General features: G+C 53.3%; 2 protein-coding genes across 4 annotated transcripts in view; both read left to right on the plus strand.

Moving 5' to 3' along the window:
- On the plus strand, positions 1 to 24,824 carry dhrs1 (dehydrogenase/reductase (SDR family) member 1). Of its 3 annotated transcripts, XM_080218904.1 has the most exons (9): positions 7 to 103; positions 6,987 to 7,140; positions 8,770 to 8,913; positions 9,589 to 9,668; positions 13,584 to 13,716; positions 19,621 to 19,764; positions 21,296 to 21,365; positions 23,041 to 23,121; positions 23,797 to 24,824. In XM_080218904.1, exons 2-9 carry the CDS (start codon positions 6,991 to 6,993, stop codon positions 23,931 to 23,933), a joined length of 939 nt encoding a protein of 312 aa, XP_080075030.1. In that variant the 5' UTR covers positions 7 to 103; positions 6,987 to 6,990; the 3' UTR covers positions 23,934 to 24,824. The 3 variants fall into 3 exon arrangements, with proteins under 3 accessions (XP_080075031.1, XP_080075030.1, XP_080075032.1); XM_080218905.1 differs by lacking the exon at positions 6,987 to 7,140 and having other exon boundaries at positions 1 to 103; XM_080218906.1 differs by lacking the exon at positions 8,770 to 8,913.
- LOC145363731 (uncharacterized) overlaps positions 1 to 24,827 on the plus strand; it is a 469,439-nt gene that overhangs the window by 289,536 nt on the left and 155,076 nt on the right. The window lies entirely within an intron of this gene.

Genomic DNA, 24,827 nt, shown 5'->3' on the forward strand with positions numbered 1-24,827 from the left:
GTTGGACAATGAGCTTGTTCACTTGCTCATTCCTGCTGCTCTCTCTCTGTGAATGAAGATTGAGCTTCAGACAGACACAGACTTCCTCCTGTCTTTAACATCTGTGAGTAAAACACTTCCTTTTCACCCCTTTTTTTTTTCTTTTCTCATTTGGGGGAAACTGGGGACTTGCAGCAACTGAAGGGAAAGGAAGTGAATCCAGGGAGACTGCAGACTCTGGAAAAGTTGGCCCCGGTCTCTCTCTCTCTGTCTCTCAAACTGGAAAATAAGCTATTTATACCGCCGTTTCCTGTTTGCCAATCTTCTATCCACGCCACTATGTTATCCCGCAGAATGAACTTTTATTTGCTGTAACAACCTTTGCTGTGGCACCTTATCAAATACCTTCTTGAAATCTAAGTGCAGCACATCCACTGGTTCCCCTTTATCCAATTCCCCATGGGGAATTTTAGAAAATTAAACAACGCATGAACAGTCTCACTCACCAGTTCTGTTAAGACCCCAGAATGAAGCCCAGCAGGACCCAAGGATTCGTCAGCCCACAGCTCCAACAATTTACTGAGTACTTCCCTGGTCATTGCGATTTTTCAGAGTTCCCACACTTATGTTTTCTGATTTACAGCTGTTTCTGAGTTGTTACCTGTATCCGCTATTGTGAAGACCGAGGCAAAACGCAGTTCCTTATATTTCATTATCAATTTCTGGACTCACTTTTGATCAGGCGTAAGAAATGAAGTAGGGCAAGTGACTGAAGTGTCAGTCAGGGAGCACTTTGTGTCCAGTGACCAGAACACTCAATGGTTTTAAAATAGTTGTGGATAAAGATAGAATAGGTCCACAGGTTAAGGCCGTAAACCGAAGCAGGGCCAATTTTGTGGGCACTAGACAGGATCTGGCAGATGTCGATTATGAGAGTTTGTTTGAAGGGAAAGAAATGACTGTTAATGGGAGGCATTTAAATATGTGATATCAAGTGTCTAGGTGCAGTATATTCCTCTTAAGGTGATGGGAAAGAATGGTAAATTTAGGAATGCCTGGCTGACAAGGGACATTGAGGCTCTGGTTAGGTAACAGAAGGAAGCATACATTGGGTTTAGGCAATCGGGGACAAGTGAGTCATTCAATGACTTTAAAAAGTGGAAGGGAACACTTAGAAGGAAGTCAGGAGGACAGAAAGAGGGTATAGTATGGATCTGGCAGGTAAGATTGAAAAGAAAATCCCAAGAGGTTCTGTTGCTATATTAAGAGTAAAAGGGTGGCCCGAGAGAAAATAGGTCCCCTTAAAAATCAGCATGGCCATCTGTGTGTGGAGCCACAGGCGATGGGTGAGATATTTGATTAATATTTCTCCTTGATGTTTATTGAGGAGAACATCATGGTTTAAAGAAATAAGGGAAATAAGTGGTGATGTCTTGGGCCACACACACATTACCAAGGAGGAGGTATCTCATAGAAATCATAGAAGAAATCATGAAAACCCTACAGTACAGGAAGAGGCCATTCGGCCCATCGAGTCTGTACCAACCACAATCCCACCCAAGCCCTACCCCCATATCCATACATATTTTACCCCACTAATCCTCTAACCTATGCATCTACTGTCAATTTAGCATGGCCAATCAACCTAACCCACACATCTTTGGACTGTGGGAGGAAGCCGGAGCACCCGGAGGAAAGCCACGCAGACACAAGGAGAATGTGCAAACTCCACACAGACAGTGACCCAAGCTGGGAATCGAACCCAGGTCCCTGGAGCTGTGAAGCAGCAGTGCTAACCACAATGCTACCATGCCACCCCCTATCTGTAGCCTTAAAGTGCGTTGAGGTGGATATATCCCCTGATCAAGTGCATTCTCACATTTTGTGAGAGGTTAGGGGAGAAATTACTGAGGCCCTTGTAGAGATATTTGTTTCATCCCTTTCCATTGGCGAAGTTCTGGAAGACTAGAGTGTGGATAATGTTCCATTGTTTAAGAAGGGTTGCAAAGAGAAGCCTGATAATTACAGGCTGGTGAGCCTGACATCAGTGGTGGGTAAGTTACTGGATGGGATTGTGAGAGATAGGATTTACCAACATTTGGATAGTGAAGGGATTAGGGATAGTCAGCACAGCCTTGTGCATGGGAAGTCATGTCTGATACATCTTTTTGAGCGTTTTTCAGAAGTAACCAAGAGGATGGATGAGGATAGGGCAGTAGTTGTTGATTATATTGCTTTTAGCAAGGCCTTTGACAAGGTCCCACATGGCAGGCTAGTCTGGAAGGGTAGGCCATGTGGGATCCAGGGAGAGCCAGCAAATTGGATTTGAAATTGGCTCAAAGGTTTTTTTCTTGGACTGGAGGCCTGTGACAAGTGGTGTACCTCAGGGGTTGGTGTTTGGACCCTTGTTATTCACTATTTATATAAATGGTTTGGATATGAATTTACAAGACATGGTCAGTAAGTTTGCGGATAATAACTAAATTAGGAGGTATTGTTAGCAAAGTGTCAGGTATTCTAGGTCTGGGGAGCAGAAAGTTGCCAGTGTTGCTACGTCTAGGCACCACAAAGTGTTGATTGGGAAGCAGACCCCACCTCCCCTAGCCTTGCCTGAGGCCGCTGTATGGTCCATTCGATGGATTGAGAAGCCTCTGGTTGTAGGGCACTGTCCGGTGAAGCAGGAGTGAGCCACGTCTCTGTGAAACAGAGCACACGGCAGTCCCTCAGTTCTCCTTGGAAAGTGAGTCTGGCTCTGAGTTTATCGAGCCTTTTTTTCCAGAGACTGGACGTTTGCAAGCTGGGGAGGGGGGGGCAGCCTTGGGAACATGTTGTTTTCCTCAAACTGGCTCGGTCATAGAAGACAGAGGGTAGCAGTGGAAGGGTGCGTTTCTGAATGGAGAGCTGTGACAAGTGGTGTTCCTCAGGGATCAGTGCTGGGACGTTTGCTGTTTGTAATAAAGATATAAATGATTTGGAGGAAAATATAACTGGATTGATTAGTAAGTTTGTGGATGAGACGAAGTTTGGATTTGCGGATAGCGATGAGGACCATCAGAGGATGTAGATCGTTTGGAGACTTAGGCGGAGAAATGCCAGATGGAGTTTAATCCGGACAAATGTGAGGTAATGCATTTTGGAAGGTCTAATACAGACAGGAAATATACAGTAAATGGCAGAAGCCTTCAGAGTATTGATAGGTAGAGGGATCTGGGTGTACAGGTACACAGGTCACTGAAAGTGGGAATGCAGGTGGAGAAGGTAGTCAAGAAGGCAAAGGCATGCTTGCCTTCATCGGCCAGGGTACTGAGTTTAAAAATTGGCAAGTCATGTTGCAGTTTTATAGAACTTTACTTAGGCAACACATGGAATCTAGTGTTCAATTCTGGTTGCCGTAACACCAGAAGGATGTGGAGGCTTTGGAGAGGGGACAGAAAAGATTTATCAGGATGTTGTCTGGTGTGGAGGGCGTTAGCTATGAGGAGAGGTTGGAGAAACTTGGTTTGTTCTCACTGGAATGATAGAAGTTGAGGGGCAATCTGATAGAAGACTACAAGATTGAGGGACATGGACAGAGTGGATAGTCAGAAGCTTTTTCCGAGGCTGGAAGAGTCAATTACTCAGGGGCACAGGTTTAAGGTGTGAAGGGTAAGGTTTAAAGGAGATGCATGAGGCAAGTTTTTGACACAGAGGGTGGTGGGTGCCTGGAACTCACTGCCAGGAGAGGTAGTGGAAGCAGATATGATAGTGACTTTTCAGAGGCGTCTTGACAAATCCATGAATAGGATGGGAATGGAGGGATATGGTCCCTGGAAGGGTACGGGCTTTTAATTCAGTCGGACAGCATGGCCGGTGCAGGCTTGGAGGGCTGAAGGGCCTGTTCCTGTGCTGTAATTTTCTCTGTTCTTTGTATCGGGTGCACTGGGTCAGAGGTTGGAGGATTTGAGACCTGCAAGTAAATCCAAAAGAGGAGTGTTAGTGACTGTTAGGCTGTGAGAGTTTATTTTTAGGAGTGAGGTGACGGTGGAACTGGGGAGTGGAGGTTGTGCTTGGAAGGCAAATGGGATGCTGGCCTTCATAGCGAGGGGGATTGAATATAAAAGTAGGGAGGTCTTGCTGCGGCTGTATAGGGCATTGGTGAGGCCGCAGCTGGAGTACTGTGTGCAGTTTTGGGCGCCGTACTTACGCAAGGATATTTTGGCCTTGGAGGGAGTGCAGAGGAGGTTTACTAGGCTGATACCGGAGTTGAGGGGGTTGAGCTATGAGGAGAGGCTGAATAAACTAGGCTTGTACTCGTTAGAGCTTAGAAGAATGAGGGGAGATCTCATTGAGACATATAAGATGATGAATGGGATGGATAGGATAGAGGTGGAGAGACTCTTCCCGCTCAAAAAAGACAGTAGGACTAGGGGGCACAGCCTCAAGATAAAGGGGGGACGGTTTAGAACGGAGTTGAGGAGGAACTTCTTCACTCAAAGGGTGGTGAATCTCTGGAATTCTCTGCCTGTTGAAGTGGTGGAGGCTGCCTCGCTAAATATTTTTAAGACGCGGGTTGATGGGTTTTTGATAAGAGAGGGGATTAAGGGTTATGGGGAGAGGGCGGGAAAGTGGAACTGAGCCACGACAGATCAGCCATGATCTTATTGAATGGTGGGGCAGGCTCGAAGGGCTAGATGGCCTACTCCTGCTCCTATTTCTTATGTTCTTATGAGCCTGTAGGAGGTCACAGCTCAGAGGAGTTGGGAGGAGAGAGGCCTCCAGCCACAGGGATGTCGGTCTGGTCGTTGGGGACCAGAGTGAGGGTCCCGGCCCCCGCGGAATTTTCCTGGGCTCTCGGATTTCTCCGGGTGTAGGCCCAGGCGTCTGGGGTGTTTTCCTGGTCTCTGGAAGCTGCTGTGGAGGAACCCCTGGCTCTGGGACTGCAGCACCGACTGCTGCTGCTGCTCACACGGGCAGCTGTCCCCCCGCCCCAGTCAATTCCAGATCAGTCAGATCGGGGTCTCCAGGGCCCTGAGGATCATCAAATCTGTAAGAATTTGAATGAAAGCATTATTCGAGAGTTTAAAAGAGTTAGAATGGAGTTTCAGAAGCACAGAGCATGAGTAAAAGAATTCAAAGGTATGCTGGGCACAGCCTACAAGAAATCTTGGAACGGAAGGTACAATTTAGCTCGGCCAGTCCACCTAACCTGCACATCTTGAGTATGGGAGAGAACCACAGCACCCGGGGGAAACCCACGCAGACATGGGGAGAATGTACAGACTCCGCATAAACAGTAACCCGAGCTGGGGATCGAATCCGGGTCCCTGGCACTGAGGCTGTAATGCCAGGCACTGTGCCACTGTGTTGCCATTCGTGGGGAAACACCTTTCACTTTACATCAATACACCCGACAATAATAAATCAAAGTGTGGCACGGTGACGCAGAGGTAGAGGTTTCGGGTCATGTCTTACCAAGTGCCCTGTAAACAAAGTTAATGGGAAACACTGGAGGGTGAGTCAGGTGGACTCGAAATGTGCACCCAGTTCCCCTCCCCGTTTCCTTCCCCACTTCCCCACCTCCCCACCTCCCCACCCTTCCAAAGCTGCTGCCAGGGCTTTTCCAGCACTTTTCTGCTTGTGTTACACAGGGGTGTGGGCGAAGAGAGAGGGGGCAGTGGGCGGAGAGGGCAGAGAGAGAGGGGGCAGTGGGCGGAGAGGGCAGTGGGCAGAGAGGGCAGAGAGAGGGGGGGCAGTGGGCAGAGAGAGGGTGGGCAGTGGGCAGAGAGAGGGTGGGCAGTGGGCAGAGAGAGGGGGGGCAGTGGGCAGAGAGAGGGGGGGCAGTGGGCAGAGAGAGGGGGGGCAGTGGGCAGAGAGAGGGGGGGCAGTGGGCAGAGAGCGCAGAGGGAGAGAGGGCAGTGGGCAGAGAGCGCAGAGAGAGGGGGGGCAGTGGGCAGAGAGAGGGGGGGCAGTGGGCAGAGAGAGCAGAGGGAGAGGGGGGGCAGTGGACAGAGAGCGCAGAGAGGGGGGGGCAGTGGGCAGAGAGCGCAGAGAGGGCGGGGGCAGTGGGCAGAGAGCGCAGAGAGAGAGAGGGCAGAGAGTGCAGAGAGAGGGGGGCAGTGGGCAGAGAGTGCAGAGAGAGAGGGGGGGCAGTGGGCAGAGAGTGCAGAGAGAGGGGGGCAGTGGGCAGAGAGTGCAGAGAGAGAGGGGGGGCAGTGGGCAGAGAGTGCAGAGAGAGAGGGCAGTGGGCAGAGATTGAGTTCCTTATTGCGGAGTTTGCACAATGTCCCAGATTGCTCAATGAGGGAGCCTTATCAGTGTGTGCAAAGGTCGCAGACTGACAGAGAGACAGGACGAGCCAGGCACTGTTAACTGCGGACACTGACTGTCGGAGGTGAGAGCCGTCCTAAAGTTTATTTATCAGTCACAGGTAAGGCTTACATTAACACTGCAGTGAAGTGACTGTGAAATTCCCCCAGTCACCACACTCGGGCACCCGTTCCAGTAACACTGAGGGAGAATTTAACATTGCTGCTTAGCAGGGCCAAACCGATCTGTGTGTGGGTGGGGTGGGGTGAGGTGAGCAGGGAATGATGGGCAGTACCAAACCGATCTGTGTGTGTGTGTGTGTGTGTTGCAGGGGGGGATGTTTTGGAGGGGTTGGTGGTGAGTGGGGAATGATGGGCAGTACCAAACCAGTCTTGGTTGGGGGGAGGGGGTGGGTGGGGGGTGGTTTAGGCATTACCAAACCATTCAAATTATAAGGGGGGGGGTTGGATGATGGACAGCACCATATTGACCGGGGAGGTGGTGGAATTGACGGGCTGGTTATAATGTGTGGTGGGAGGGAATGGGGGACTGTGGAGTGGGGGAGGGGGGAGTGTTGATCTGTACCAAACTGGTGAAAGTGTGGCCTGAGGGTCCTCGATGGTTTACACTCTGGGGGGGGGGGGGCGGACATGAACGAGCTGCCAGTCAGCCGCTGAGTGAGGATCTGGTTCTAACCCCCTCCTTCCCTCCCTCCTCCACAGGGAGATGGCCGGGGTGCTGCTGGGCCGTGTCTGCATTGTGACTGGAGCTTCCCGGGGTATCGGCAAAGGCATCGCCCTGCAGCTGGGAGAGGCCGGGGCCACCGTCTACATCACCGGCCGCAACATGGACACGCTGCAGACGGCAGCCAAGGAGGTGGGGCTGGGGGACCCAGGGGGGCAGAGAGGGGGGTGGTGGGGGGTGTCGGGCTGGGCTGGGGAGGGGTGTGACACCAGGGGACAGACACGGGACCCGAGCGGTGGCTGGAGAGGAACGATCTTTTAAAAATGCGGACCTTCCCGACCCCAAAGCTTTTGGTGGCCAGCGGGACGCAGTCTGGGACAGGCAGCACCTGTTTTGTGCATGGCAGGATCCCATAAGCAGCAGGTTCACCGCCGCAGAACAGCGGGAGGAGGCCAATTTGATGTGGAGATGCCGGTGTTGGACTGGGGTAAACACAGTAAGAAGTCTCACAACACCAGGTTAAAGTCCAACTGGTTTATTTGGTAGCAAACGTCACCGGCTTTTTCACCTTATCGGGTGAGTCACCAGGGATCAGGTGAAGGTGCAGCACTCTGAAAGCTGGTGGATTTTGGACACTAAGGGGCAATTTAACACGGCCACACAGCTTCTGGACTGTGGGAGTTAAGCGGAGCACCCAGAGGAAACCCACGCAGACACTGGGAGAATGTGCAGACTCTGCACAGACTGACCTGAATGTAGGCCGAGTCCTCACAGGATCATTACCTGCATCCCGTCACTTTGCAGAGATAAAAAGAGAAGCCGGGCGGAAAGGCCACGATCGCCGCTGGTGGGGGAGCCTTGGTGGCCGTTTTATAAGAACATAAGAAATAGGAGCAGGAGTAGGCCATCTAGCCCTTCGAGCCTGCCCCGCCATTCAATAAGATCATGGCTGATCTGTCGTGGCTCAGTTCAACATTCCCGCCCTCTCCCCATAACCCTTAATCCCCTCTCTTATCAAAAGCCCATCAACCCGCGTCTTAAAAATATTTAGCGAGGCAGCCTCCACCACTTCAACGGGCAGAGAATTCCAGAGATTCACCACCCTTTGAGTGAAGAAGTTCTCCCTCAACTCCGTTCTAAACCGCCCCCCCCTTTATCCTGAGGCTGTGCCCCCTAGTCCTACCATCGTTTCTGAGCGGGAAGAGTCTCTCCACCTCTATCCTATCCATCCCATTCATCATCTTATACGTCTCAATGAGATCTCCCCTCATTCTTCTAAACTCTAACGAGTACAAGCCTAGTTTATTCAGCCTCTCCTCATAGCTCAACCCCCTCATCTCCGGTATCAGCCTAGTAAACCTCCTCTGCACTCCCTCCAAGGCCAAAATATCCTTGCGTAAGTACGGCGACCAAAACTGCACACAGTACTCCAGCTGCGGCCTCACCAATGCCCTATACAGCTGCAGCAAGACCTCCCTACTTTTATATTCAATCCCCCTCGCTATGAAGGCCAGCATCCCATTCGCCTTCCTGACCACCTGCTGCACCTGCAAGCTGGGTTTTTGCGACTCATGCACAAGGACCCCGAGGTCCCTCTGCACCGTCGCCTGCTGCAGTTTCTCGCCACCCCTCAAGATTCTGTGAAGAGAAACAGTTTTAAGCTGCTGTCAGTAGGAAGGGGGAAAGGTAGATAGCTTGGGAACGTCACTGTAAGGTCAGTAGGGTGGGGGTTTGTGTGTGACCGGGCTGCTGAGACGTCCCCCCTCCCCCGTATCGCAGAGTCCCTCACTCTCTCTGTCCTTTTCCCCCCGCCCCGGGCAGGTGGAGGCGCGGGGAGGCCGCTGCGTGCCGGTGGTGTGCGACTCCACCAGCGAGGAGCAGATCCGTTCGCTCTTTAACCGAGTGGAGCAGGAACAGGGAGGCCGGCTGGACATTCTGGTCAACAACGCCTACGCAGCAGTGGAGGTAGGGCTGAAATTCCGGGCCGGGGACCCGCATGGCGCCGGCAACTCAACGGTTCGATTGACCCGGGTGCTAAATATATACTCGAGGGAATCGAGGGGTGATCTAACCGAGGGGGAAGGGAAGCGGGGGACTGAAAGGTTTCACTGGTGTAGAGAGGGAGGGGGAGAGAGAAAGAGGAACTTTTCCTTCTGGCTGGAGTTTGGGGGTTGGGGTTGGATAGAATCCCTACAAAGCAGAAGACCATTCGGCCCATTAAGGCTGTACTGACCACAATCCCCCCCCCTCCCAGGCCCTCTCCCCATAACCCCCACATATTTACCCTGATAGTAAGGGGAAATTTAGAAATCCACCTAACCCACACATCTTTGGAGGAAACCGGAGCACCCTGCGGAAACCCACGCAGACACGGGGAGAATGTGCAAACTCCACACACACACACACACACACACACACACACACACACACACACACACGCACAGTCACCCAAGCCGGGAATAAAATTTGGGCCCCTAAAGCTGTGAGGCAGCAGCAGTGCTAACCCCTGTGTCTATAGGATCCGGAACAAGCCAGGACAGGACCTGGCACGTGAACCCTGGCCCATTGCAGAAGGGGGTTGGTGGGATGCCTGTCTGCGCCCTCGTTTGAGAGGTTTTAATCTTTCCTTTTTCTCCCTAGTCAATTATTTCTGACCATGAGAAGAAATTCTGGGAGATGCCACCTTCGTTCTGGGATGTGGTCAATAATGTGGGTCTGCGGTGAGTATAGCAGCTGAGATCCAGCTGTCCCTCACTCCCCCTCCCATCAACATGAAGAACATCTGACCCCTGCCCTCCACCAACCTGAGATTCCAGGTTGAGCTTCCCAGACCCATAGAACACTACAGCACAGAAACAGGTCCTTTGGCCCTCCTTGTCTGTGCTAAACCATTTTCCTGCCTAGTCCCACTGACCTGGACCATATCCCTCCACACCCCTCTCATCCATGAACCTGTCCAAGGTTTTCTTAAATGTTAAAAGTGAGCCCACATTCACCACTTTATCTGGCAGCTCATTCCACACTCCCACCAATCTCTGTGTGAAGAATCCCTCCCCTAATATTCCCTTTAAACTTTTCCCCCTTAACCCATGTCCTCTGTTTATTTTTCTCCCCGAGCCTCAGTGGAAAAAGCCTGCTTACATTCACTCTATCTATACCCATCATAATTTTATACACCTCTATCAAATCTCCCCTCATTCTTATACGCTCCAGGGAATAAAGTCCTAACCTATTCAACCTTTCTCTGTAACTCAGTTTCTCAAATCGTGGTAACATCCGATTAAGGAACTTCAGTCCAGAAGATACTGGAGCAGAATTAGGCCTTTTGGCCCATTGAGTCTGCTCTGCTATTCGATCACGCTGACAAGTTTGTCTACACCCATTCTCTACACCTATTCTCCCGTAACCTTAGACCCTCCCCTCCACTCCTTACCACCCTCTCTGTACACTTCCCGCTGCCTTGGCAAAGCAGCCAGTATAATTAAGGGCCTCACGCACCCTGGACATTCTCTCTTCCACCTTCTTCCTTTGGGAAAAAGATACAAAAATCTGAGGTCACGTACCAACCGACTGCAGAACAGCTTCTCCCTTGCTGCTGCCAGATTTTTGAATGGACCTACCTTGGATTAAGTTGATCTTTCTCTACACCCTAGCTATGACTGTAATACTGCATTCTGCACTCTCTCGTTTCCTTCTCTACGAATGGTATGCTTTGCCGATATAGCGCAAGAAACAATACTTTTCACTGTATGTTAATACATGTGAGAATAATAAATCCAATCAAATCAAGAACCTATCTATCTCTGTCTTAAATACACTCAGCAACCTGGCCTCCTCTGTGGCAATGAATTTCACAGTTTGAAGAAATCTGTGTTCCACAGGGTTGTCCCTTTGCTCTGAGGCTGTTCCCTCTGATCTGAGTCTCTCTCCGACTAATGGGAACATCTTTCCCACGTCCGCTTTAACCAGGTCTTCCAGTATTCTGTAAGTTTCAATGAGATCCCTTCCCCCCTCCCAAATTCCATTGAGTACAGACCCCGAGTCCTTGAATGCTCCTCGTACAACAATCCTTCCTCTCCCAGGATCGTTCGTGTGAAGCTCCACTTGGTGAGGCAGCCACTTTGACCCCTGTTCACTCCCCCTCACCCCTGACCTTGTCCATCCTTCCCCTGCTCGCTGACGTACACAGAGTCATCGCGTTTCATCCACACAGAAAGGCCTACGGTGCAGAAGGAGGCCATTTGGCCCATCGAGTCTACACCTACCACAATCCCACCCAGGCCCTATTCCCATAACTCCACATATTTACCCGGCTAATCCCTCTAACCCACACATCTTTGGACACAAGGGATAATTTAGCATGGCTAATCCACCTAACCCGCACATCTTTCAGACTGTGGGAGGAAACCGGAGGAGACCCATGCGGACACGAACTGAGAATGTGTAAACTCCGCACGGACAGTGACCCGAGCTGGGAATCGAACCCACATCTCTGGAGCTATGAGGCAGCAGTGCCAACCACTGCACCACCATGCCATCCAGGAAAGTGTAGAACAAGGGTAAAAGATAGTATTAGAGGTGAATGGTAGGACCTTAGGGAGTATTGTGGAACAGAGAGATCTTGGGGTTCAGGTGCACGGTTCTCTAAAGGTGGAGTTACAGATAGATAGGGCAGTGAAGAAGACCTTTGGCATTTTAGCCTTCATAAGAAATAGGAGCAGGAGTAGGCCATCTAGCCCTTCGAGCCTGCCCCACCATTCAATAAGATCATGGCTGATCTGAAGTGGATCACTTCCACTTTCCCGCTTTCTCCCAATAACCCTTAATTCCCCTGTCTATCAGAAACCTATCTACCCGTGACTTAAATATATTTAGCGAGGCAGCCTCCACCACTTCAACGGGCAGAGAATTCCAGAGATTCACCACCCTTTGAGTGAAGAAGTTCCTCCTCAACTCTGATCTAACCTGCACTCCCCACCCCCCCCTTATTTTGAGGCTGTGCCCTCTAGTCCTCTCAGGGCATTGAGTGTAGAAGTTGGGAAGTTGTGTTGCAGTTGTACAGGACATTGGTGAGGCCGCACCTGGAGTATTGTGTTCAGTTTTGGTCATCTTGCTATGGAAAGGATGTTATTTAACTGGAGAGAGAGCAGAAGAGATTTACAAGGATGTTGCCAGGACTCAAGGGACTGAGTTACAGGGAGAGATTGGACAGGCCTGGACTTTTTTTTTCTCTTTGGAGCGTAGGAGACTAAGGGATGATTTTACAGAGTTGTAGAGGATCAAGAGAGGCATGGATAGGGTGAATGCACTCAGTCTTTTTCAGGGTTGGGGAATTGGGAACTGGAGAGTTTAAGTTAAGAGGGGAAAGAATGAATGGGAACCTGAGGAGCAACATTTTTTACACAGAGGGTGGTATGTGTGTGGAATGAGCTGCTGGGGGAAGTGGCTGAGGCAGGAACATTGCCAACATTTAAAAGGCATTTGGACAGATACAAGGATAGGAAAGATTTAGAGTGTCTGGAACAAGTTTTTTAGCGTTTATTAACTGGGGGTTTGAGTTTAAGAGCCGTGGGGTTATGCTGCAACTATACTGGACCTCGGTAAGACCACATCTGGAATATTGTGTGCAGTTCTGGTCACCTCACTATAAGAAGGATGTGGAAGCATTGGAGAGAGTGCAGAGGAGATTTACCAGGATGCTGCCTGGTTTGGAGAGTAGGTCTTATGAAGAAAGATTGAGGGAGCTGGGGCTTTTCTCTTTAGAGCTGAGGAGGATGAGAGGTGACTTAATAGAAGTTTATAAGACGATGAGGGGGGTGATAGAGTGGACGTTCAGAGACTATTTCCTCAGGTGGGCGTAGCTGTTACTAGGGGGCATAACTATACGGTTCATGATGGGAGATATAGGAGGTAGATTCTTTACTCAGAGAGTGGTTGGGGTGGGGAGTGCACTGCCTGCTGTGATAGTGGAGTCGGACACTTTAGGAACTTTCAAGCGGTTATTGGATAGGCACATGGAGCGCACCAGAATGATAAGGAGTGGGATAGTTTGGTCTTGGATTCGGACATAGCCCGGCACAACATTGAGGGCCAAAGGGCCTGTACTGTGCTGTACTGTTCTATGTTCTAGATGTGAGCCAAATGCAAGCAAATGGGGTTAGCTTACATGGGCTTTTTGGTCAGCACCGAGCAGTTTGGGCCGAAGGGCCTGTCTCTGTGCTGTAGCTTCTATTGACTCGAGAGGGCATGCTGGGTACAGCTCACAGGAAGTTGGATCGAGTCTGGTGTGTCCTCGTCCCCACGCCATGGATTTCCTTTTCCAAGGGTAAAAAACTGCAATGACATCCACCCCTTCCCGGTGGTGACACTGTGGAGCACTGGACCCAGGGCTCCGAGGGGGAGGGGAGACAGTCACTGACCGTTCTCACCCTCTGGACCCAGGGCTCCGAGGGGGAGGGGAGACACACTGACCGTTCTCACCCTCTGGACCCAGGGGGCTGAGATCCCAGGGTGGAGATTTGGGGGGGGTGGAGATTGGGATGCGATGAGGGGAGTGCGGTAATGGAAGAGGTCTCGCTGCTGTATTGTGTCCCAACACCTCCCCCCTCCCCAACCACACTCGCTTTGTTGTGCAGGGGCCACTATATCTGCTCGGTTTACGCAGCCCGGATGATGGTGGAGGCGAAGCAGGGCCTGATTGTCATCGTCTCGTCCTTGGGTGGCCTGCGCTACACTTTCAACGTGGCTTATGGAGTCGGCAAGGCAGCGGTGAGTGACAGGACAGTGTGGGTACACAGGCCAAAGGGCAAAGGTCACTTATTCACTTTGAGTTGCTCGATCTCACACTCTTTCCCTCCCTCCCCCTCCCCGCTCCCTCTCTCTCCCTCCCCGCTCCCTCCCTCTCCCTCCCCTCTCCCTCCCCGCTCCCTCCCTCTCCCTCCCCGCTCCCTCCCTCTCCCTCCCCGCTCCCTCCCTCTCCCTCCCCGCTCCCTCCCCGCTCCCTCCCTCTCCCTCCCCGCTCCCTCCCTCTCCCTCCCCGCTCCCTCCCTCTCCCTCCCCGCTCCCTCCCTCTCCCTCCCCGCTCATTGTTCTCCGGAGCATTGAACCTGGTGGCTGTGGCTGTGGTGAGTGGCTGATTTAAAGTGAAAACCGCTTTTTTCCTGTACTTCCGGTTCTCGGGGCTTGTTAGAGTGTAGTTTACTTCCGTACCGGAAGTTAGGCCAGGGGATTGTCGTTAAGGGGGAGCGGGGGGTATAAAAAAGGGGTAGCAGTATAGAGCGGGCAGCGTCGGGAGCGGGCAGCGGAGTGAGTGGGAACTGAGTGAGAAGGGCTTTGGCTTGCTGGGCTTAGGCGAGAGTAGGCTTAGAGAAGGTGAGTGACAGATTCCTACCTTGGGCACTTACAGGAGGTTGGGACATGGCAGGGAATATAGGGAGGAATGTAAGTTGCGTCCGGTGCCACATGTGGGAGTTCGTGGTGGTGTCACAGGTCCCCAAGGTACACATCTGCAGTAAATGTTTAGAACTGCAGCGATTGAGGGCCCGGATCAGGCAACTCGAGGGGCGCCTGGAAGATGCGTTTCTAGTTAGGGAGAATGAGGAGATAATGGCTGGGAAACATGAGCAGGAGGAGGTCTCAAGGGCGGAAGAGAAGGGAGGATGGACGACTGTTAGGAGAGGAAAGAGGAAGAAGAAGAGTAGTCAGGGTCCCCCGGCCTCCCCGGAGGCCCCCCAAGGTTCGTCGGCAGGGGCACAGAAAAATAGGAATGAAGGGGAGACTGATTTAGAGGGACGGAAGGGGGCTGGTAAGGTGATAGTGGTAGGGGATGGGAGGGTCCGAGGGATTGATAGGAGGTTCTGTGGGCAAGGGCGCGACTCCAAGATGGTGGTCTGCCTCCCTGGAGCAGGGGTAAAGGATATAATGGAAAGGGTAGAGGGAATTTTGAAAGGGGAGGGGACCCAGGCAGAGGTCATAGTACACGTAGGGGAAGGGGACATAGGAAGGAGGAGTAGGGGAGAGGTCCGTAGGCAATTTAGGGAGTTGGGGGCCAAACTAAAGGGCAGGACCTCTAGGGTGGCACTGTCTGGGTTGCTGCCCAGTATGAGCAGGGCTAAGAATGACGAGATCATGCAGTTGAATGCATGGTTGAGGGACTGGTGTAGGGTAGAGGGGTTTACTTATGTAGATCATTGGGAGGTGTTTAGGAGAGAAAGGCAATTGTACAGGAGGGGTGGGGAGGATTTGAACGGGAGGGGGACTAGTGTCTTAGCAGGGAGGTTAGCTGGGGTGTTCAGGAATGATTTAAACTAATAGGGAGGGGGGGTGGGGAGGTGGCTGGGAGAGAGACGGGTGAAAGGAAAATTATAAGGGAGAAGGTGGTTCCGAGGGACATTTGTGGTTGGACTGTGTCTGTTTCAATGCTAGGAGTGTGGCAGGGAAAACGGATGAGCTTAGGGCCTTGATGTTTGTGAGGCAGTTGGATGTGGTGGCTGTAACGGAGACGTGGTTACGGGAAGGGCAGGACTGGCAGCTGAATGTTCCTGGGTACAGGTGTTTTAGGTGTGACAGAGGAGGGTTGAAGAGAGGTGGAGGGGTGGCACTGTTAGTCAAGGAAAACATCACAATAGTGCAGAGGGAGGGCGATATGGAAGAGATAGGGATTGAGTCGCTGTGGGTGGAGTTGAGGAATAAAAAGGGAGAGATCACACTGCTAGGGGTGTACTATAGGCCACCCAACAGCCCAAAGTCAGTGGAGGAGGGAATTTGCAGGGGCATTTTGGACAGGTGCAGAAAGAATAGAGTGGTTGTAGTGGGTGATTTTAATTTTCCCGGAGTGAATTGGAGGGGGCCTAGAGCTGGGGGTACGGAGGGAGAGGAGTTTGTGAAATGTGTTATGGAAGGGTCGCTAGAACAGTATGTAACTTGCCCGACTAGGGGAGGGGCTATACTGGATTTAGTGTTGGGAAACGAGCCAGGGCAGGTGGGTGAGGTAGAGGTAGGCGAACATGTGGCGAACAGTGACCACAAGTCCGTCTACTTTAGGATAAAAATGGAAAGGGACGAGTGCCGTCCAAGCGGAAGTGTGCTGAACTGGGGAAAGGCGAGCTATGGCAGGATTAGGAGGGAGCTGCAGCAAACTGACTGGGAGGGACTGTTAGCTGGCAAGTCCACGGTTGGCAAGTGGGAGGCTTTTAGGGACAAAATGAAATGGTTGCAGGGGAGGTTTGTTCCGGTTAAGCGAAAGGATGGGAAAGGTAGGATTAGAGAGCCGTGGATTACGGGGGATATTGAAGACTTGGTTAGGAAGAAGAGGGAGGCGTATGATAGGTCAAAACAAATGGGTACGGAGTGTGCGCTGGAGGAATATAGAGAGAGTAGGAGGGAGCTAAAAAGGGGAATTAGAAGGGCGAAGAGAGGGCATGAGATGGCTTTGGCCGGTAGGATTAAGGATAATCCTAAGGCATTTTATTCCTATATTAGAGGCAAGAGAGTAGTTAGAGGGAAAATTGGTCCTCTTAGGGACAAGAGTGGAGAGTTGTGTATTGAGTCGGAGGGAATGGGGGAGCTCCTGAATGAATACTTTGCGTCGGTATTCACGAAGGAGAGGGGTTCGGAATCGTGCGGTCTCTTGGAGGGAGCGGAGGTTCAGTTGCAGGATATAGTTATTACGAGAGAGGAAGTGCTAGGGCTTTTAGGTAGCGTAAGGACGGATAAAGCTCCGGGGCCTGATGGTATTTATCCCAGGCTGCTTAGGGAGGCGAAAGATGAAATTGCTGGGCCTCTGGCGCACATCTTTGTCTCTTCTTTGGACACAGGTGAGGTCCCAGAAGACTGGAGGGTAGCAAATGTGGTCCCGTTGTTCAAAAAAGGTAGTAGGGATAACCCTGGGAATTATAGGCCGGTGAGTTTGACGTCGGTGGTAGGGAAGTTAATGGAAAAAATACTTAGGGGTAGGATGTATGAGCATTTGGAGCGTTGCGATCTGATTAGGGATACGCAACATGGCTTTGTTAGAGGGAGGTCTTGCCTTACGAATCTGGTGGAATTCTTTGAGGAGGTGACAAGAACGGTTGACGATGGGAGAGCCGTTGATGTCATCTACATGGATTTCAGTAAGACGTTTGACAAAGTCCCTCACGGTAGGCTGGTAGAAAAGGTTAAGGCGCATGGGATACGAGGCCAGGCAGTTAGGTGGATTGAAAACTGGTTGGGAAATAGGAGACAGAGGGTAGTTGTGGAGGGTACCTTGTCGGGCTGGAGGCCAGTGACCAGTGGTGTGCCGCAGGGCTCGGTACTGGGACCTCTCCTCTTTGTAGTCTACATAAATGACTTAGAAGAGGGAGTAGGTGGTGTGATCAGCAAGTTTGCTGATGACACCAAGATGGCAGGGTTGGCGGGTACAGAACTGGATTGTCAGGTGATACAACAGGATATAGATAGGTTGGTGCAGTGGGCAGATAGGTGGCAGATGGCATTTAATCCTGACAAATGCGAGGTGATGCATTTTGGAAGGAATAATGCAGAGAGGAGTTATGTGATAAAAGGTAGGCCGATTAGGAGTATAGATGTACAGAGAGACCTGGGAGTGCAGGTCCACAAATCCATGAAGGTTGTGTCACAAGTGGAGAACGTTGTTAGGAAGGCTTATGGGATGTTAGCCTTTATAGGAAGGGGCTTAGAGTATAAAAGCTGCCGTCTAATGCTTCAGTTATACAGAACGTTGGTTAGACCGCATTTGGAGTACTGCGTCCAGTTCTGGTCACCTTATTACCGGAAGGACGTGGAGTCTCTGGAAAGGGTGCAGAGGAGGTTTACCAGGATGTTGCCTGGCATGGGGGGACTGGGTTACGAGGAGAGACTGAAGAGACTGGGGCTATTCTCCTTGGAAAGAAGGAGATTGAGAGGGGACATGATAGAGGTATATAAGATACTGAAGGGAATAGATAGAGTTAATAGTGAGAGACTGCTCCCTAGACTGGGTACGAACACAAGAGGTCATCAATTAAGGGTGAGGGGGGGGAGGTATAATTTGGAGGTAAGAGGAAGGTTCTTTACGCAGAGAGTTGTGGGGGTCTGGAATGCGCTACCGAGTAGGGTGGTGGAGGCAGGCACGTTGGACTCGTTTAAGATGCAGTTAGATAGGCATATGAGTGAAACGGGAATGGAGGGATATGGTAGGGGCTATTAAATAGGGTTAAACCTCGGGAGACACCGGAAGGGCAGGCTGTATAACTAATATGTTTTGTCTTTATTCCACAGGTGGAGGTCCACCTCGTGTCAAGCGAGGGGCATGCACACGGCGGGTTGTGCGTGGGCTGCTCTTGGAAGTCCAGGAGTGGCCTAGTACTTCATGTCGGTGTGTGTGCTTGATCCTGGACCGATAGACGGGCTCCACAACAGCTCAGTGACTAGCACTGCTAGCTGTGCAGATACATGGATTTGGGCCTGTGTCTGTGGGAGTTTGCGCATTCTCCCTGTGGTTGCGTGGGTTTCCTCCGGGCGCTCCGGTTTCCTCCCACACCCCAAAGATGTGCTCTTAGGCTAATCGGTTTTTACCAAATTGACACTATTTCTTCCCTGAATCTGACTGAGTAGGGTCCCATTCGTAGACATGCAGGGTAGAATAGGTGTAGGGTGATGCGGCGGCGCAGGCTCGTTGGGCCGAAGGGCCTGTTTCCCGTGCTGGGTTGTTCTTTGTTCCCTCCCTCTCCCTCCCCGCTCCCTCCCTCTCCCTCCCCGCTCCCTCCCTCTCCCTCCCCGCTCCCTCCCTCTCCCTCCCCGCTCCCTCCCTCTCCCTCCCCGCTCCCTCCCTCTCCCTCCCCGCTCCCTCCCTCCCCGCTCCCTCCCCGCTCCCTCCCCGCTCCCTCCCCGCTCCCTCCCTCTCCCTCCCCTCTCCCTCCCCTCTCCCTCTCCGCTCCCTCCCTCTCCCTCCCCGCTCCCTCCCTCTCCCTCCCCGCTCCCTCCCTCTCCCTCCCCGCTCCCTCCCTCTCCCTCCCCGCTCCCTCCCTCTCCCTCCCCGCTCCCTCCCTCTCCCTCCCCGCTCCCTCCCTCTCCCTCCCCGCTCCCTCCCTCTCCCTCCCCGCTCCCTCCCTCTCCCTCCCCGCTCCCTCCCTCTCCCTCCCCGCTCCCTCCCTCTCCCTCCCCGCTCCCTCCCTCTCCCTCCCCGCTCCCTCCCTCTCCCTCCCCGCTCCCTCCCTCTCCCTCTCCCTCCCCGCTCCCTCCCTCTCCCTCTCCCTCCCCGCTCCCTCCCTCTCCCTCTCCCTCCCCGCTCCCTCCCTCTCCCTCTCCCTCCCCGCTCCCTCCCTCTCCCTCCCCGCTCCCTCCCTCTCCCTCCCCGCTCCCTCCCCGCTCCCTCCCTCTCCCTCCCCGCTCCCTCCCTCTCCCTCCCCGCTCCCTCCCTCTCCCTCCCCGCTCCCTCCCTCTCCCTCCCCGCTCCCTCCCTCTCCCTCCCCGCTCCCTCCCTCTCCCTCCCCGCTCCCTCCCTCTCCCTCCCCGCTCCCTCCCTCTCCCTCCCCGCTCCCTCCCTCTCCCTCCCTCTCCCTCCCCGCTCCCTCCCTCTCCCTCCCCGCTCCCTCCCTCTCCCTCCCCGCTCCCTCCCTCTCCCTCCCCGCTCCCTCCCTCTCCCTCCCCGCTCCCTCCCTCTCCCTCCCCGCTCCCTCCCTCTCTCTGCAGTGTGATCGAATGGCAGCAGACTGTGCGTGGGAGCTGCGGAAACACGGAGTGTCATATGTGTCCCTCTGGCCGGGAGCCGTGCGCACCGAGACCGTCACTAACCTGGTTATTAACCAGGAGAACAAATCCAAAGCACAGCAACGGGTGAGTGAGACAGCGAGGGGGAGGCCATTCAGCCCCTTCTCCAGTCTGTTCCACAGGGAACAGGGGGAGGCCATTCAGCCCCTTCTCCAGCCTGTTCCACAGGGAACAGGGGGAGGCCATTCAGCCCCTTCTCCAGCCTGTTACACAGGGAACAGGAGGAGGCCATTCAGCCCCTTCTCCAGTCTGTTACACAGGGAACAGGGGGAGGCCATTCAGCCCCTTCTCCAGTCTGTTACACAGGGAACAGGAGGAGGCCATTCAGCCCCTTCTCCAGTCTGTTACACAGGGAACAGGGGGAGGCCATTCAGCCCCTTCTCCAGCCTGTTACACAGGGAACAGGAGGTGGCCATTCAGCCCCTTCTCCAGTCTGTTACACAGGGAACAGGAGGAGGCCATTCAGCCCCTTCTCCAGTCTGTTACACAGGGGAGGCCATTCAGCCCCTTCTCCAGCCTGTTCCACAGGAACAGGGGGAGGCCATTCAGCCCCTTCTCCAGTCTGTTACACAGGGAACAGGAGGAGGCCATTCAGCCCCTTCTCCAGCCTGTTACACAGGGAACAGGAGGAGGCCATTCAGCCCCTTCTCCAGCCTGTTACACAGGGAACAGGGGGAGGCCATTCAGCCCCTTCTCCAGCCTGTTCCACAGGAACAGGGGGAGGCCATTCAGCCCCTTCTCCAGTCTGTTACACAGGGAACAGGAGGAGGCCATTCAGCCCCTTCTCCAGCCTGTTACACAGGGAACAGGGGGAGGCCATTCAGCCCCTTCTCCAGCCTGTTCCACAGGAACAGGGGGAGGCCATTCAGCCCCTTCTCCAGTCTGTTACACAGGGAACAGGAGGAGGCCATTCAGCCCCTTCTCCAGCCTGTTACACAGGGAACAGGAGGAGGAGATTGAGGAAAAGGACGTCAGGACAGTGTAACCTGAAGAGGGAATGGAGGGAGAGTGAGTGGGTCAGTCCTAAATCTGCTCCCCCTTATTTTGAGGCTGTGTCTCCGAGTTCCAGTTTCACCCACTAATGGAAACAACTAGGATTGTTTTCTCTGGAGCGGCAGAAGCTGAAGGGAGACCTGATTGAAGTCTACAAAATAATGAGAGACACAATGACAGTCAGAATCTTTTTCCCAGAGTTGAAATGTCTATTACCAGGGGGCAGGCACATTAGGTGAGAGGGGGAATGTTCAAAGGAGATGTGAGGGACAAAGATTTTTAAAGAGAGAGTGCTGGGTGTCTGGAACACACTGCCAGGGATGGTGGTGGCGGGAGATACGATGGGGGTGTTTAAGGGGCTTTTAGATAAACACATGGATATGCAAGGAGTAGAGGGATATGGAATAAGGCTGGGCAGAAGGGATTAGTTTAATTTGGTGTCATGTTGGACATGACCTCGTGGGCTGAAGGGCCTGTTCCTGTGCTGTACTGTTCTACGTTCTATGAGAGAGAGGTGGGTGAGGGAGGGAAGGTCGGACAGAGTAACACGATTTGGTTGTGACAGCGGGGGAGTCCCTGAATTCTCCGTGTTGACCGTTTGCAGGTGGCGGACATGTTCACCGCTGGTGAGACCCCGGAGATGAGCGGGAAATGTATCGTCGCCCTCGCTACAGGTGGGTAACCTGTACCCCCGCACCCCACGGCGAACGGCCTTCTCCTTTCCTGACAAGACCCCCACGTTGACGCTCTGGCCATGGTGGGGGGTGGTGAGAAAGAGGCCCGGTCTCTGGGCAAGCGGAGGCAGCCGTTTTGGGTCTGAGCTGAGGAGAAATGCCTTTGCTCAGAGACCGGTGAATCTTTGGATTTCCGTAGTCTTCTGAGAAAGTAGCTGGGCTATAGTGTCAGTTGGGGGGGTAACAGGACAGGTTGTTGGTGATCTGGACACCTAAAAACTTGAAGCTCTCGACCATTTGGGCGGCACGGTGGCACAGTGGTTAGCACTGCTGCTTCACAGCTCCAGGGACCTGGGTTCGATTCCCGGCTCGGGTCACTGTCTGTGTAGAGTTTGCACATTCTCCTCGTATCTGCGTGGGTTTCCTCCGGGTGCTCCAGTTTCCTCCCACAGCCCAAAGATGTGCGGGTTAGGTGGATTGACCATGTTAAAATTGCCTGTTAGTGTCCTGGGATGTGTAGGTTAGAGGGATTAGTGGGTAAATGTGTAGGGACATGGGGGATAGGGCCTGAGTGGGATGTGGTCGGTGCAGACTCGAAGGGCCTGTTTCTGTACTGTAGGGTGCTATTTAGGATTCTATGTTCTATTTCGACTCCATCTCTGTTGATGTAGACAGGGGCAAGTTCTCCTTTACGCTTCCTGAAATCGATGATAATCTCCTTCGTTTTGTCGACATTGAGGGAGAGATTATTGTCACCGCACCAGTTCACCAGATTCTCTATCTCATTCCTGTACTCCGTCGCGTTGTTGTTTGAGATCCAACCCACTATGGTGGTGTCTCAGCAAACCTGAGAATCGAGTTGGAAGGGAAATTTAGCCACAGGTATATAAGGAGTATAGTCAGGGGCTGAGAACACAGCCTTGTGGGGCACCGGTGTTGAGGATGATCGTGGCGGAGTTGTAAGGTCAGCCGGTAAATCCTTTCCGACACGCGACGGGGCAGCCAGTCAGAGGAGTGGGAGGGTTTCCTGCTCAGCTACCGCGCAGAGAACAACAGCCGATCCCTGAGGTAGCTCACCCCGCGCCATCACCGACTGATGGACACCATCGCCAATCCCCACTTCGGGTCCAGTAACTAGAGGCAAAAGGGAAGGCGATGGCCTCGTGGTATTATCGCTAGACTATTAATCCAGAAACTCGGCTGATGTCCTGGGGACCCGCGTTCGAATCCCACCACGGCAGATGGTGGAATTTGAATTCAATAAAAAAACAATCTGGGATTAAGAATCTACTGATGACGGTGAAACCGATGTCGATTGTGGGAAAAACCCATCTGATTCAATAATGTCCTTTAGGGAGGGAAGTCTGCCGTCATGTGACCCCTTAGTGTCCAAAGATGTGCTGGTTAGGGGGGGGATTGTCCCTTAGTGTCAGGGGGATTGGTGGGGTAAATGTGTGGGTTTGTGGGGATAGGGCCTGGGTGGGATTGTGGTCGGTGCAGACTCGATGGGCTGAATGGCCTCCTTCTACACTGTTGGATTCTATGAAGTTGTCCAGACGGAGGGAGTGGGTGGGCGGCATTCCTGAGCCCGCACTCGCCTGGGGGTGACCTCCTCTCCCATTGGGACCCCCACCCTCCTCACATCTCTCACTCTGCCTCCCCCTCCCCTCCCCAGATAAGGACCTGATGAAGAAATCTGGCAAGGTCCTCATGAGCTGCGACCTCGCTGCACAGTACGGGATCAAGGATGTGGATGGTGAGTACGTTCCGGCCAACTCGCTCTCTCGGACATCCTTGTGGCTTTGCTGGGGGGGGGTAGAGGGGTGGGGAGTCCCTGCCAGGGATGAGGTGGGGGATAGAGGGGTGGGGATTCTGTGCCAGGGATGAGGTGGGGGGTAGAGGGGTGGGGATTCCGTGCCAGGGATGAGGTGGGGGATAGAGGGGTGGGGATTCCGTGCCAGGGATGAGGTGGGGGACACCCTGAGGCAGACTGAGGGACGGCAGGGTGAGGCAATGGGGGGGATTGAGGAAAGAGAGGTGGGGGACGGAGAGGCAGGGGGCTGGAGGGGAGAGCTTCCAATGGTTGTTGGTCTGGTCCATGAGCTGGGCCAGGGGTTCGGGGGTGGTGACCCTGGGGTCTGGGGGGTGGTGAGCCTGGGGGAGTGGGGGGGGTGGTCAGCACAGTTATCATGTGGGGGAGGGTGTATTTCTGGTAGATTTGCATTGGGGACACCAGGGTTCAGCTAATCCCAGCATTAACCAGACCCTCTCTCTCTCTCTCTGCCTCTCCTCCCCTTCTCCACCTCTTTCTCCCCCCCCCACCTTTCTGCCTCTCCTCCCCCCCCGCCATCCATCCTCTGCCTCTCCTCCCCACCTCTCTGTCCCCCGCCTGTCTTCCCCTCTGTGTGTCTCTCTCTCTCTGTCTCCACAGGCCGTGCTCCGGTGGACTATCGCTCCCTCAAGTTCCTGCTGCAGCGGCTGCCGAGCCTTTCCTGGCTCTCCCCTTTCATCCCGGGATTCATCAGGATTCCCAAGTGGGTCCTTACCCTGTCCTCCAGTAAATTTTAACCCCCTCCTCCCCCGACCCTCCACCTCGCTCCTCTCGCCCTCACCCAGGAGCTCTGCCCATTTCCCCGGGGAACCAGTCTCCTCACCCGATCTGGTTTTGGTCAGTAATCCACTCGCCACCTCAGGCCTCCTGCTGCTCTCAGCCCCCACCCTGATTCCTGGGTGTCACCCTCGGGAGCCTCGGCTGACACAGAACAGGACAGGCCCTTTGGCCCGTCACATTGTGCTGGACATGACGTCAAATTAAACCAGTCCATTTGGCCTGCCCTCGGTTCCTATCCCTCTATTCCGTGCGTATTCCTAGAATTATACAGCGATTTCTGGCACAAGGGACAAAGAAAATTACAACAGGGGAACAGGCCCTTCGGCCCTCCAAGATCCAGGATGTCCTCCGCGTCCACACCCCCCCCCGCCGATTCCTCACCCCCACCTCCCTCACCACCACCAGAATAAAGTACAGCAGAGGAACAGGCCCTTCGGCCCTCTGACCCTGCACCAATCATGATGCCTGCCTCAACTAAAACCGTGTGTACTTACAGAGTCCGTACCCTTCCATTCCCATTCTGTTCATGGATTTGTCTCATTGCCCCTTAAATGCCGCTATCGTACCTTCTCCCACCCCCCTCCCGGGCAGCGTGTTCCAGACATTCACCACCCTCTGTGTAAAAAAAAAACACTTGCCTCGCACATCTGCTCGAAACTCCTCCCCACCCACCTTCAACCTATGTCCCCGAGTCATAGAATCCCTACTATACAGGAGGAGGCCATTCAGCCCATCAAGTCTGAATCGACAATGATCCCACCCAGACCCTATCCCCGTGATCCCACATATTTATCCCGCTAATCCCCCTGATTCTAAGGGACAATTTAGCACGGTCTATCCACCTAACCTGG

Source organism: Carcharhinus amblyrhynchos, unplaced genomic scaffold, assembly GCF_965287045.1.
Source record: "Carcharhinus amblyrhynchos unplaced genomic scaffold, sCarAmb.v2.hapA scaffold_39, whole genome shotgun sequence".
Lineage (NCBI taxonomy): Eukaryota > Metazoa > Chordata > Chondrichthyes > Carcharhiniformes > Carcharhinidae > Carcharhinus > Carcharhinus amblyrhynchos.